The sequence below is a fragment of the Lagopus leucura genome, unplaced genomic scaffold, assembly GCF_019238085.1.
Source record: "Lagopus leucura isolate 7727_CA_CO unplaced genomic scaffold, USGS_WTPT01 Super-Scaffold_100024, whole genome shotgun sequence".
Classification (NCBI taxonomy): domain Eukaryota; kingdom Metazoa; phylum Chordata; class Aves; order Galliformes; family Phasianidae; genus Lagopus; species Lagopus leucura.
In genome coordinates, this window is record NW_024962276.1 from 5,698,070 (window position 1) to 5,712,394 (window position 14,325).

The 14,325-nt window shown below is 59.8% G+C and overlaps 2 protein-coding genes and 1 long non-coding RNA gene across 6 annotated transcripts in view; 1 reads left to right on the forward strand and 2 right to left on the reverse strand.

Moving 5' to 3' along the window:
- Positions 1-762: 762 nt before the first annotated feature.
- LOC122184658 lies at positions 763-3,150 on the reverse strand. The gene is made up of 2 exons (XR_006180594.1): positions 3,071-3,150; positions 763-1,123 (listed from the first exon to the last, which is right to left on the reverse strand). It is a non-coding gene; the product is annotated as an uncharacterized LOC122184658 (long non-coding RNA).
- Positions 2,630-7,057, forward strand: TRAF4 (TNF receptor associated factor 4). The gene is made up of 7 exons (XM_042879784.1): positions 2,630-2,808; positions 4,338-4,389; positions 4,606-4,710; positions 4,873-5,034; positions 5,300-5,461; positions 5,535-5,690; positions 6,113-7,057. The coding sequence occupies exons 1-7, from the start codon at positions 2,666-2,668 to the stop codon at positions 6,743-6,745; spliced, it is 1,413 nt and encodes a 470-aa protein (XP_042735718.1). The 5' UTR covers positions 2,630-2,665; the 3' UTR covers positions 6,746-7,057.
- Positions 7,058-7,668: 611 nt separating this feature from the next.
- Positions 7,669-14,325, reverse strand: part of FAM222B (family with sequence similarity 222 member B) — a 28,637-nt gene continuing 21,980 nt past the window's right edge. For all 4 annotated transcript variants that reach the window (XM_042879716.1, XM_042879713.1, XM_042879715.1 and 1 more), the window contains one exon: positions 7,669-11,657. In XM_042879716.1, coding sequence (XP_042735650.1) covers positions 10,078-11,640 — 1,563 coding nt within the window. In that variant the 5' untranslated portion in view covers positions 11,641-11,657 and the 3' untranslated portion in view covers positions 7,669-10,077. The remainder of the gene's footprint in view (positions 11,658-14,325) is intronic.

Genomic DNA, 14,325 nt, shown 5'->3' on the forward strand with positions numbered 1-14,325 from the left:
CTGGGAAGAAAGCAGGTCCTGTCCGGCCAGGAAAGGCGTGTGCAGCCCTGGCTGCAGACACGGCCTCCCTCTTTGGCTCCTGGCTGGGTGGGTGAATGGGTTTTTCCCTGCCTCTTTGTTTCTGGTGGAGCTGCCTTTTCAGGTGGTTACACCCTGCTATCCCAGAAAGCTGACGTGTGTTCAAAGGCTCTGCCGGTCCCTTGGCACTTGCCTTGTGCTCCGGCTTACAGGGGAAGGTGTTCAGGCTTCCAGACCGACCTGGGGACCAGGACAACTGCAGGGCCGGGTGAAATTCCCTCTGAACTCTCGTCTTTTCTCCCCGTGCTGAGCTGTGAGCACCACCAACTCCTGCAGAAACAGAGCCCTCTTGGCTGTGCTGCGTTCAGCCTCTCCTGGGGCTCCCCTGCATGCAAATACAGCACAAGACCAGCAGGCTCCTGCTCCAGCCTCCCCGGGGCCGGTAGGTGGCTGGGACACAAATCCCTGCCCCCTTTTGCCCCGTCAGTGGGGTGGCATCAACGTGCCGTCGCCCCAAGGCTGCTAAAGCAGGGCTGAGCCCCCCGTCTCCACTGCCGCGCTGACAGCAAAGGCTTGTTTTACGGCTTCACACCGCGCTGCTGGGGCTGGAGGTGGCACCGGCTCAGCTATTGGGACCTTTCACCTCGGGGAAAGGGGAGAAGCAGCCAGCTTTGTGCCGGGCCGGGGCTTTGCCAGGAGGGCTGCAGCCCTGGGGATTTCGCTTCGGCTGCGGAGCCCGGCGAAATGATTTGAATAATTTAATAGCGGGCTGCGACCGAGCCTGGCGAAAAGGGTAAAAGGAAACAAAGAGGCCCCCGGCCCCGAGCAACAATAGCTCTCGAAACGACAAGCAGAGGCACGTCCGTGTGCCGCAGGCAGCAGCAGCCCCAGCGAATGGGCCGGTTGCATTCCTCACGTCGGCTGCTTTGTTTCCCTGCAGCAGCTCCTGGTAAAACTCGGAATCGGGGCTTCTCCCTTCTGAGCCTCTTTTTGTCGCAGGAAACGACGCGCAGAGCTCGGATCTTCGTGCTGACGGAGCAGCGATGCGCCGGGCTGAGAATCCCTGCTCCGTGCAGCCCCAGCAGCGAGAGGTCTGCTGGTTTTCCTGCGGGAAAAGGCTGAGGGCAGCATGCAGGCAGGATCCACGGGCTGCTCGTTCCCGTGCCTGATAAGATTACACGTCCCGCTGACCTCGGGCCGTTGGTGTCAGCAGGAAACAGCCCAAACCTCCTGCTGATCCCTCAGCTGATTTCATTCGGTTGTGGCACTCCTCTGTTGCTCCCGGCCCCGTTCCCACGAGGCTTTGCAGAAGGGCAGCTTCTGTCCATCCAGCCTCTCCCCCAATGCTCTTCTGCAGGAAAACGTCCCCCAAAAATAGGGAGTGAGCTTTCCCAGCACTCCTTTCCACCTCAGCTTTAGAAGCGTTGCTTTTCCATCCCCTGATTTATGCAAACCCGGGCACAGGGATGCTGCTGCAGGAAGCCCAGATGGGTTTGGGGACGGACCTGTCACCGGGGATGGGCGACAAATTGCTTCTACAAAGCTGAGCGCCCTGCCCGGAGGTGGAGTGGCAGCAGAGTGCGAGCCAAACGCCCGGCTGTCACGGTGAGCGAGGGCAGAGGGGGAAATGAGGGGATCTTTGTTTGCAGGGTCTGACACCTCGGTGCCGTCCTGCTGGCACCCGCAGCGCCTTCGGATGGCTTTGTCAGCTCCGGGCTAATTAGGCTGAGGTGCTCTTGAAGCGAGGTTAGAAAAGGAAAAACTTCAAAGAGACGGAGCTCATAAAGGCTGGCGGGGGGAGCAGAGCCCCACGGCCCCGTATGGAGCGTGGTTCTGAGTCCTGCCTCGGGCTCTGGGCAAACCCAGCTGGGACAAAGGCCGTCCTGCGCTGCCAGTGGGGGTTTTACTGTCTGCTGGGTGAGCGACAAGAGGGAGAGGCTGAGCTCTTCCTCCTCCTCCTCCTCCACGTGTGAATGGAAATCTGCCAGCACGTGTGGCCGTGCTGCTGCCCGTGCGGGGGCTGGGAGGGATGAACGCATGCTGGCAGCCCGTCAGCTGGTGCTGCTCATCTCTGGGGAAAAGGGGCGAACGTTCCCATATGCTGCTCAGCTCCGAGAGGGCGAGGAGGGGGCTGGGACAGATCTCCCTTTATTCTGCATCCCACCCCGCCTCACCCCATTCTGTCTCTCCCTAGCCGCTCTCTTATCTCCTCCTATCCCACTGCATCCTATACGACCCCATCTCATCTCCCCCCACACCACCCCCCTCTATTCTATCCCACTCCGTCCCATTCCATTTCACCCCATCCCACACATCCATACAACCTTCCCAGGTCATCCCATCCAACCCCATCTCCTCTTGCCCCATCCTATCCCACTCTATCCTATACAATCCCATCTCACTCCTCCCCATTCACCCCCATCCCGCTCCACTCACCTCCATCCCGTTTCCCCCATCCCATCCAACCTCTCCTATCCCCCATCAGGGCAGCCCCGGCCGCAGCCCCACGCGGTGCCCCTGACCCCCGTTCTCTCCCCGCCCGTCGTGCGGGATTCGGGGCGGTTTCGCTGCGGTTGTCGCCGCCCCGGGGCGGAGTCGGCTCCGAGCAGCGGAGCGGTGCGCGTCGCGGGGCCGGGAGCGGTGCGCGATGCCGGGCTACGACTACAAACTGCTGGAGCGACCGCGGCGGAGAGTGCTGTGCCCGCTGTGCGGGAAGCCCATGCGGGAACCCGTGCGGGTCTCCACCTGCGGACACCGCTTCTGTGACACCTGCCTGCAGGAGTTCCTCAGGTGAGCCCCTTTACCCCCCCCTCCCCCCCTCCCCCGACGCTGAAACCATCCCTCCCCGACGTCACGTAGGGAACCCTATGGGTGCTGCCGGGGTTTGCAGGGTTGGAGGGGGACGGGGGAATTCGTGAGTGCCCCCCACGCGTGACAGCCTCTTTCGGGCTCGGAGGAGGAGGAGGAGGCGGCCGAGCCCGGCGTCTTCCTGCCGGGGCCACGCAGGAAGGAAGCTGTGGGGCCCCCCCATCCCACAACCCCCGAACCTTACGGCTGTGTTTGGGGGGGGATCCGCGCGTGGAGCGGCCCTTTCCCCGCGTTCCGCCGCCTCCGGTTCAGCCTCGCCCCGCACCGACGACCTTTGCACGGGGAGGGGCGGGGGGGGGGGGACACGGTGGTTTCTGCGAAACCGGGCGTTCCCGGGGCCGATGCCAGGCTGAGCCGCGACCGTGGGGATCCGGGGACGGACGGCGGGAGACCCCCACGGTGCAGCCGGGAGAGGATTGGGTGGCTGGGGGAATGGGGGGGGGGGGAACCTTCTCGACGTGAAGGTCAGAGGGAAGGACGGTGCCCCCGGCGCTGCCTCAGCACATTCCCTGCCCGGTGGAGCGTGAGCAACGGGGCGGCCGCGTCGGGGATTGCGCCCGGACCCCCGGCCCGTTTGGAATCGTGGGCCCCCCGCCCCAACGGGGCACGTGGCAGGGCTGCGTCGGACCCCCAGCGCTCCTCGGTCCCCAGCGGTGGGGCTTGGGGGGAGGGGGGCGGAGGGGAGGGGAGGGGGGAGCAGCCATGGGGGTGTCACTGTGTGCACTGCCAATCCAGTGCTGTGTACCGGGTGGCACCGTGGTGTTGGTCACTGCTGCATCTTGGCAGCCCCATTAGTGCCAAGGGCACATGGAGGGGTCTGATATGAAGGGGAGGGGGGACTTTGTGTCCCCAGCCACCAGAACCAGGGTCCTGGCTGTGCATCCCCATGGGCAGTGCCCAAAGGTGCCACAACAGTGGCTCCCGGCCAGCTGTGCCAGGTCACCCATTCAGCTTTGTCCCCGTTCCCCACCCCATGCCATCCCTCTGTGGGTCACGGTGACGTCGGGGCGGTGTTCACCATCTGTGTCTCAGTGATGACTTTGAAATGTGGCACTCATCCCATCGGGGGGCATCGCTCTGTCCCACTGGGGTGCTCCCAGCATGCTGAGGACCCTGCTCCACGCACATTCCCCTCCACCCCACCTCCCTGGGGCCATTTCCTGGTGAGCAGCTTCCTATGGGGCCTTGCATCCGTGCTGCACATCTGGTGCCCAGCTGTTGGCCCCCACCTCATGGGGCAGCCCCACCGGCCCCATCCCAGGGCGTGTGAAGGGGCTCCAGATGGTGCCTTGCCCTCGGGGGGGGGGTGTCTGGCGGGGGCATTTCCCAGCCCCGACAGATGGAGCGGCCGCCGCCAGGATTAGGGCTCCCTGAGGGCTGGATTTGGCACACCGGGGGGCTCCATGGATGTGTCAGCCCTCATCTCCGACTCCTCTCTCTTTCTCCTGCAGTGAAGGCGTCTTTAAGTGCCCCGAGGATCAGCTGCCCCTGGACTACGCCAAGGTGAGCCCAACAGGGATGTCCCCCTGCCCCACTGTGGCTCTGGCCCGGCCCTGGTGCCTGGCACGGCGCTGCCGTGGATCAACAGCTCTTTGTGCTGCGCAATGGGAAACGGAAACCCGCTGCCGACAAAGGGTGCTTGTTGGAGTGCTGGCTGGGGGGATTCTGGCCCTGGGCATTGTGCCCACAGCTCGCTCACCCCCCCCCACCTACCTCTAGATCTACCCCGACCCTGAGCTGGAAGCCCAAGTGCTGAGCTTGGCCATCCGCTGCATCCACAGCGAGGAGGGCTGTCGCTGGAGTGGGCTGATCCGACACCTGCAGGTAGGGTAGCGGGCAGGGAGCACCCCACAGCACCCCTTACCCTGACCCCCCCACAGCACCCCTTACCCCAACCCTGACCCCCCCACAGCACCCCTGACCCTGACCCCCCCACAGCACCCCTTACCCTGACCCTGACCATCCCTGTGCACCCCCCTCCCCCAGGCCCACCTGGGCACCTGCGGCTTCAACGTCATCCCCTGCCCCAACCGCTGCAGCACCAAGCTGAGCCGCCGCGATCTGCCCCAGCACCTGCAGCACGGCTGCCCCAAACGCCGCGTCCAGTGCGAGTTCTGTGCCGGGGATTTCACCGGGGAGGCCTTCGAGGTGAGCGCCGCTAGGGGACGGTGTGACCATGGAGATGCTATGGGGGATGTGTGGGGATGTGGGCTGGATGGGGCTGCAGTGAGGGTTTAAGGTGGCTGTGGAGGATGTGGATGGGTTGTAGGGCACCGTGGGGACACAGATGGGGACATCCTGCTGCTGGGGACACGGTCCGGCTGTGGGGACAAGCTGGATAGGGGGCACCCTGCAGGGCACAGCCTGGCCGTGGGGATGGAGCTGGCTGTAATGACACTGCTTCTATCCCCAGGGCCACCAGGGGACATGTCCCCAGGAAAGCGTGTACTGTGAGAACAAGTGTGGGGCACGCATGATGCGGCGCCTGCTGTCCCAGCACACCTTGTCCGAGTGCCCCAAGCGCACCCAGCCCTGCACCTACTGTGCCAAGGAGTTTGTCTTCGACACCATCCAGGTGAGACGGAGCCGTGGGGATGGGGGCACCCCGCCGTCTCTCAGCCCCAGTAACACCCAGCTTCTGTCCCCAGAACCACCAGTACCAGTGTCCCCGGTACCCTGTGCCCTGCCCCAACCAGTGTGGGACGCCCAACATCGCCCGGGAGGATGTGCCCACGCACCTGAAGGAGAGCTGCAGCACTGCCATGCTGCTGTGTCCCTTCAAGGAGGCAGGCTGCAAGCACAGGGTGAGTATCCCCAACTCCATGCTGATGTCTCCATCCTGTCCCGGTGTCCTTTGTGCCCCATAGCATCCTTACAGCTCTTGTCCCTGACATGTATCCTACTGCTTGTGGTGTCCCTGCTCCAACTGCTTGGAGCATCCAAGCAGATGAGCAGTCTATTGCTTGAGGTCTCTTCCAACCCAAGCCATTTTGTGATTCTCTGCTCCATCCCATCCCTCTGGCCACATGGTGTCTCCATCCTGTCCTGTCCCCATCCTGTCCTGCATCCCTCCACCGCTGCTGTCCAGCCGGATGTCTGTGTGCCATCCCTTATCCCTGTGGCATCCCTTTGCCATCCCCTCCATCGCCATCCTCACGCGTCCCACCCCACCATTCCTGTGCCATTCCACGGGGTCCCCATGCTGACGGCCCCACGGTCCTCACAGTGCCCTAAGCTGGCCATGGGTCGGCACCTGGAGGAGAGCACAAAGGCCCACCTGGGCATGGTGTGCGCCCTGGTGAGCCGGCAGCGGCAGGAGATCCTGGAGCTGCGGCGCGACGTGGAGGAGCTGTCGGTGAGCAGCGATGGGACCCTGATCTGGAAGATCTCCGACTACGCCCGCAAGCTGCAGGAGGCCAAAACCCGCAGCAACTACGAGTTCTTCAGCCCTCCTTTCTACACCCATAAGTACGGCTACAAGCTGCAGGTCTCAGCGTTCCTCAACGGCAACGGGAGCGGGGAGAACAGCCACCTGTCTGTGTACATCCGCGTGCTGCCGGGTGAATACGACAACCTCTTGGAGTGGCCTTTCTCCTACCGTGTCACCTTCTCGCTGCTGGACCAAAGCGACCCGTCGCTCTCCAAACCCCAACACATCACCGAGACCTTCCACCCCGACCCCAACTGGAAGAATTTCCAGAAGCCGGGGGCGTCGCGGGGGTCCCTGGATGAAAGCACCTTGGGTTTTGGTTACCCCAAGTTCATCTCCCACGAGGACATCAAGAAGAGGAACTACGTGCGGGACAACGCCATCTTCATCAGGGCCGCGGTGGAGATCCCACAGAAAATCCTTTCCTGAGCCCCCCGGAATGGGGGGGGGGACGGGGGGACGGCGCGGTGCTGTCCGTGGTGCTGAACCCCGGGGCTGGGGGCTGGGAGCCCGCTGCCCCTTCTCAGGTGCCCTGGGGGGGGAGGGTTGCAGGGGGGCTGTGCCCCTCATTTCCTCGCTCACCACCACCAGCCTTGTTGGGGACCTGGGGGTCCCCGCTGTCCAGAGCCATATTTTGTAAGCTGGTGCCTCCCCCTCCCCCCCAGGCACGTGTTGGTTATTTATTACCCCAGTGTTCCTTCCTTGACTTTTTTGTTTTTCAATAAACTCTTCTTGTATTTATTAGGAGCTCCTTCGTGTCCCCTGCACAGGGAGTGGTCGGGGGGGCTCTGTGTTCCCTGTAATCGCTGCCCCCCATCCCACAGCAGATAGAGGTGGTTAATTCGGTGCTCGGCAACTGTGCATGGCGCCAGGGTTGTTGTGGGGACCATGGGGGCACCAGGAGAGCGCAGGTGAGGGGCGCAGGGTGATGGTGGTGGCACTGGGGTGGTGACACGGCGCTGGTGGCGTGTCGACATGACAGTCCTGGCAGCGGGATGAACCCAGCGCCGTTCTGATGCCGAGCGCCAGCACTTCCATTGGCCTCACTGTCAGCCACGATTGGATCCGCACCCACTGCGCGCTGCCAGCCCACGCTGGTGCCCGATGCTGCCCCACTGTGGCAGCCGCTGTCCTGAACTGGTCTCACCCCGTATCAGTGCCTCTATCATCTCTTACTGGTGTCCGACAGCCGCTATCGGTGTCCGGTCCCGGTGCCTCCCCGCCCCGCCGCCCATGGCAGCCCGTCCCGCAGCCCGTCTCTCTGCCGCCGCCGCGCGGTTCTCCCTGCAACCTCCTCCATCCCCGCTTCTCCTCTCGGCCCTGACGTCAGAAGGACAAAACGGAGACAAAAGCGCTTTTCTCGGCCTTTATTCAAAGCCCGGTGGGTTTCGCCCTCCCCGGCTCCTCCTCCTCCCGAGGGCGCGGGCGTTCGGTGGGGCTTTGGATTTGGCACCTCTCAGGACGGCGGCCATCCACCCCCACGGAATTCACGGCTTGGACCCAACTGCCTCGAAATCGGCTTCAATGAATGAGGTGAAATACGGTCAGTCGATTTTACCACGCGGCCTCGCAGCGCTGGAGGAGCATTGAGACGGACGGGGGAGGGCTGGGAAATCAGGCGGCAGGCGTTGGTCCCAGCAGGCGCGGTTCGGAGCCCGCCGTTCTGCTCTCCCTTCTTGCAGCTTTGTCCTCACGGGCTGCAGATGTCATCACGGCTGAGGGGACAAATCCCCCTTGGTTCCCTGCTGCCGGGTCTCCAGATGCTCCAAGTCCCCTTCGTGGATCCCCTCCACCTTTTCTCAGCCCCACGCCGCCCCCTGCACCCGACGCTGAGCGATTCCAGCTCCGGGTGCTGCACCCCTTCTGTTCTGCTCCCAGCACAGGGCTGGGGGGGCTAAGAAGCCCTTCTGACCCCCCCCTGCCGGAAGCCACCGCCACCACCGCCGCCCTGGGTTCAAACTGCAGCAGGGTAAGAGAGGAGACGCCAAGGTTTTATTGAGTAGAAAAGGATTTGGGGCGCAGCCTCGGCCTCCCGCCATCAGAGAAACGCTGCACGAAAAGCCTGGGCACCTCAGTTCTTTCATAGATGTATATTTACCATTCACAAAGACTGCAGGAATACGATTAATGAACAATAAATTAGGACTTCATGTTGCTATCGTTTGGCATAACACAATCAGGCAAGTTTTCTTCCTTCCGAACTAGGAGGCGACACAAACCGACGCATCGTCGGATCCACCTGTAGGCAAATTGATGAACCTTGCTAACGAGCCATTGCTGGAGAGCAGCACACCGAGACCTGAAGGGAGGACAGAAGTGCACCAAGGCGTGCGAGGAGCTGGGAAAAGCACCCTGCTCAAGCCCTGAGCCCCGAAGATTCCTTACAGCCCAGGGCCACACGTCGAAATGAAAACAAAATAATACAAATCGATGGGTTTGTGACCTCCAGCCAACTCCGACGCCACTTCAGAGCTGGCGAAGGCCTGCTGTGGTTCGTTTGCTCTCAGTGCCAGCGGATGTCCGTCAGGATCCCACACCGTGCTCATGGAGGAGGAGGTTCTTAAGGCTTCGTTTCCCCGGGGCTGGGAGGGAGGCTCACCCACACACAACGCTACTCGGACCCACGCTACTGGGCGACATTCATACAGAAACATTACACTTACAGCTTACAGTGTAGAGCAGGAGTTTCCTTTTTTTCTTCTTTTTTCTTCTTTTTCTTTTCAGCCAGTGTACAGAGAAAGAATTGATGCGTTTCGCTTTTCGCCTGTTTTTAATTTCCAAACTTGGTGGTGATCATTATGTTCAAGTATTAGTTAAGGGAGAGGTTTTCTGCTTACAACAGATTTGGCTCTAGGAAGGGATAGGGATGCTGGGAAGCAGAGGTTTGTGGTTAGTGTCACAGCAGGGAGGGAGGGAGGGGGAGGCACCGAGACCCTGGGAAAGGAGCATTAGAGCTGCTCAGCCCTGGAGAGAAGCAGCCTAGCGAACGTGCTGCCCTGATGGAGGGAGCGGGGCTCCAGGTCCCACCACCTCCTGCTCCCCTGGCTGCTGAACCCAGCTGTGAGCAGGGCTGGGATCCCTAAGGAAAGCCTTTCCCTGTGGGCAAGCAGGCCTGAGAGCGGCGAGGGGCTCAGAGCTGGTGACCGAAGGGCAGGGAGGCAGCACCTGGGGCAGCCTGTCCTGTCCTGCTGGCTTCACACTGAGCCTCGGCAACGGCCAAAAAGCTTCTTCCTGTCTCAAAGCCTCAACCCCCCCTGAGCTCGCTCTGTGCGTGCTTCTCTCCCATGGAACAGGCCTCTGGATGCTGAGAACGGTCAGCGTTTGATGCATTAACGAAGCGGGGCTTTCGAGTTGAAAAGCCCTGCTTCCTGACAAATCCTGCTGCTCTTTGGAGGAAACTGAGGTGGAAAAGCAGCTATGCTACCTCGATGGGCAACAGATGCAGCTGTGAAACCCTGCAGCAACTCACCATGGGTCCGGCACGCGGGTACTGAGCAGGAGCTGCAGCACGGGGACTCAGTGGTGAGGAAACAGCGGCGGCGTGGAGTAGTGTAATGAAATTCTTGGAAACAAAAGGCATGTTAAATATTTGATGCATAAAGGAGAGAGAGAAAACACGTAAGCAAAGCTTTTAAATATACAGTATGTCTTCTTCCAACGGTTACTATAATGATCACGCAAGTTTGCAAGTTAAAAATGCCTTGCTTCTTCGTTAAAATTAAGACTAAACCTCTAATTTTGTCTGTGAAAGTGACTGCAGCCTATCTATACCCTGGGTGCTGAATATGAAGATTTCGACTATCGCTCGGTTCAGGTGCTCGGTTCATGGGAGGCCGATGGACTTTTCCCAGCACGGCCATGCTCTGATCTCTGAAGCAAGGCTGCTGGAAGTCCCCACTTAGGTAATCCACGGTCTGCATCACGTTGTTCTGGCTGGACGGGCCGGCCCCAGCTCTGTAATGAGGTCCTGCTGCACAATCGAGCGCTGCTCCGGCCGGCGGTCCCCCGTGGAAAGGCATGGCGAGGTCCTGGGAGCCAGAGCTGTCGCTGTTGGGGGTGGGCAGAATGTTATTCCACATGGGCTGGAAGTAGTGCCCGTTGGTGTACGGCAAGGGTCCCTGCAGGCCGTTGACGGGAGGGGAGGGCGTGGGCTTCTCAATGGGGGGCTTCAGGCCGAAGGACTGGCCCATGCACAGTTCTTGAGGGTAGCTGGAGGCTTTGCCAGGGAAACCCTGCCCCGCCATCTCTCTCGGAGCGTGCTTCCCCGCCAGCGCGGCGGGCCCGGCGGCGTCCCCACACATTTGCTGCAGATGAGCGAGCTGGTGCTGGTTCCACGCCACCGACTTGATTTCGTTCTGGTAGGCGGGAGGCACCCTGTTGATATTCACCATGGGCACGTTAACAGAGGCAGAAGGGATAGCAGCAGCGGCGTGATCGACAGGGTTCACTACACAGGAAGGCATGGGCGTGGGGACGTTGTGAGTAGAGACCCTGGTACTTGCATTGATAAGCAGGTTGCGACTTATGGGGCTGGGGTTTGCGATCTGTCCCTCACACACTGAGGTAGTGCTAATGCCAGCTCTGGCCTGGCAGAACTGGTTAATCTGGTGCACGATGCTGCTCAGGTCCGGTGGCTGGTTCTGCTGCAGGGTGGCAGCCATAGAGAGGGGAATGGTTGAGGTAGACACGGTCACATTCGGCGGCGCGTCCGCATCCGGCATCTTTCTGCTCCCATGTAAAGCCGGCTGCAGCAAAGGGTTCGGGGGGGGCTGCAGCGCCTGGTGTGCCACGGTCTGAGGATGCTGCAAGCCCTGAGGCTGCGGCACGTTCTGAGGGTGCGGCAGCGCCTGCGGAATCCCCTGAGGGTGGGCTAAGCTTTGCGGCTGCGGAATACCCTGAGGGTGCTGCAAAGCCTGCGGCTGCGGGATGCTCTGGGGGTGCGGCAAAGTCTGTGCATGCTGGAGAGCCTGCTGGCGAGCAAGCGCCTGGGGGTGGGTTAAAGTGCTCGGTGCAACGTACGGCGTGGAAGGGGGGTTCATCATCGCCTCCGGCAGCAGGCGTGTGCGCGTGCCGTCAAAGTCCTTGAGGATTCCTTTCGCTGGAGACTTGACGATGGCCAGGAGGCCGGTTTTCGTGGTGGCCTGAGATGGGTAAGGGCTGTACCTCTGGCCCGAAGTGTCGAGTCCGTTCACAGTACGGCGTATGTGTTTGCGTTGCGGAACCTTGACGCTGTTTGGAAAAATTTTTATAGTCAGGGGGTTGTTGGCGACCTTCTTAGCATAGGCATCCAATTCTGCTGGGGTAGGATACTGTGCAGATCTCATTTTCTGTGTAGTGTCCCCTGTGGAGAAAGGAAAGAGGTCAATGCTCAACGTGGGGAGCACGGGACCAACCCGGGGCGCGACGGCCACGCAGCGAGGGGAGAAACGCTGTGTGGAGCCGGGAGGTGAGAGCTGCATCTCCCAGACCAGCAGAAACCTCATTTCCTTTGGTATCCAAAGACCAACACGACCCCAGTGGGGCAAAATCTGCCCAACAGAGCAAAGCCAGGCCTTGATCAGTGTTTTCGGCAGGACAAACCCAGGAACAGGCCAGGAGCACCACATCTACCATCGTCTGCCCACGTCCTCTTAATCTCAAGCCACCCTCCCACTCCTCCTCGAGCCGTTTGCCACATCTTCAGCCTGTCATTCAGGAACCAGAAAGCAGCGAGTGAAACATTACACTCTGAGGTGGGAGCTGCACAAAGCACTTCAGCTCAAACCTCCATTTAAGCCCAAGCTCTTTTCTAGCTGCTGCCATCCAAAAGCACTCTGAGTGCCTTTTTGTCCATTAGGATCCTTGTCAGTCCCAGTTCAGCAAATGGAAGGCAGCTGCACACACATTCCTTGATGGCTCACCATTATTTCTTCAGCTGAATGCTCAGTGTGGCACCTTGCTAGGGCAGCATCCCGCTGGCAAACAGCAAAATCAGGTGAGTACCTCACAAGATAAAAACCACGCTTCGGGAGCAAAGGCTCCTGGAGACAGAGGTGTGCCTTCATGGCTGTGCCCAACCAGATACCTACCTTGCCTACAAGCCCCAAGTGCTTTTGGAAAGAACTTCAGAGGTGCAGGGGAACACTGTGCCTCTCATGTCATCTCATTCCAAGCAGAGCTGGGCCGTATCCCAACCACAGCCCTACAAGACTACTGCTTCCAAAGTGATTTTGTAACCTTCCAACGACATCTCACAGCTTCCACAGCCCCGCTTTGCTTTTGCTTTCCTCCCTCCCCATCTCACAAATGCTTCACTGGTAGAAAAACACCCGACCCTTTCTGCTGAACTTGCCAGCATCCCCACGCCACCCACTGCTCCTGCAGAGAGCACTGCCAGTCCCCACCCAGCCCCTGACCCACAGCGATGTGATGCCCCGTGCTTCCAGGTGAGCAATGCTCCCTTTTGTACATCCACCTCTGATGCTTCTGAGCAAACTGCCTGCAAAAGGCCCCTGAACACGGCTGCGATCTGAGCACTTTATCTTTTGAATCCTGCAGCTTCCCGAGGAGGGAGATCAGCGCTTCTCAGAGAGCACTCGCTGTCAGGGGTAAAACAGGACAGGTAGCAGGAGGAAGGATAATTACAGATGTGCCTTTTGTGCAAGGAGCAGCTCGGCAAGCAGGCTGCCTCACACCGCCAGCACAGCGTGTCCCACGCTGCCATGCACAGCCCTGCTCTCCACGTGCTACCCAAACACTGGCACACTTCACTCTTCTTAATCAAAAGCAAGCTTTGTTTGATATTAACCTGAACATCCTCCCTGCTCCCATCTTCCACTGCAGCCAGGTGGCTTCTGTTTGTCCATTGGAGGGAGCTGCTCTGTTCTGAGTGGAGCCTCTGCATGGAGCTTATCAGAAGCCGAGGCCTTCACCAGCTCCCTGGTATTTTTAGCCTTGCCCCAAACTCATCAAGCTCTGCTCCTCCCCACAGCTGACCCCTTGCAGCACACCACGAATCAGAGAAGGCCATTCTCACATCAAGCTTTTACTTTCAGATGGTGGGTTAGACTTCTGCAGGCACACAGCACGCGAGGTGTGAATGCTGATGGTGAATGGATGCGTTCAGTATTCCTGTACTCAGGCACCAATGTTTCCATCATGCAGGAACTGCATGGGAACCTTTCACAGAGCAGCTAACGCGTTTTTCTCTGACCAGGTTGCATCTCTGGGTTACAGCACACCTGTAAGTCGGCATCGGGATGGATTCCTTCCTCTCAAGGGTGAACATCACCCCTCAGGCAAACTTAAGTAACTCAGCAAGTTTGGTATCCAACCAAATGGGAAAACACCTTTGAAATGCCTTGGACAAGATCTTCTGAAGCACAGCACCCCCTCATGCAGACCCAACCTGCATCTAAGCCGGCTGCTCTGCCCAGATGTGACCAAAACGACGCGTTTCTGAGGGTGCCAGCACTGTGTGCTGCTGGTAGCTCCACAGGCAAGGTTTGATGGCTGGATAAAAGGTGTTTTGAGAAGGGAGAAAAGCATTATGGGGTGATGGAGAGCCTGAATATCTAAAACAAACACCCTACCAACCAGCAAAGAACAAGGCCTGGTAACTACGTGAACAAAAAACCAGCTGAAGTAGACCGTAATAAAATGCTGATACTAAAAAGAATGCATGCACACCGGTAAGCACAAGAAGCCCACATCAGCCCTCGCAGCCATGACGGGGTGGCAAACAAACAAGTTCCACCCAGAAAACAACGGGACGAGCTGCACAGCTTCCTTCTGCTCAACGCAGGGCAGAAGCCTTTTGTTGGGACCTAAGGATGTGGTGTTTACTACAGGGTAGAGCTGTGCATAGGAGCAATTACCCCCGGAAAGCAGCGAGCTGTGAGATCGCGCTCCAGCAGCACGCAGCTCCTCGGCTCCCCATGCTGCTGCTATTTGTGTCACAGGAGGAGACACGTTTCTCTGCCTCACCTCAGCACCCATGCAGCATCTCCTAAGTGCCTCTCACACGAAGC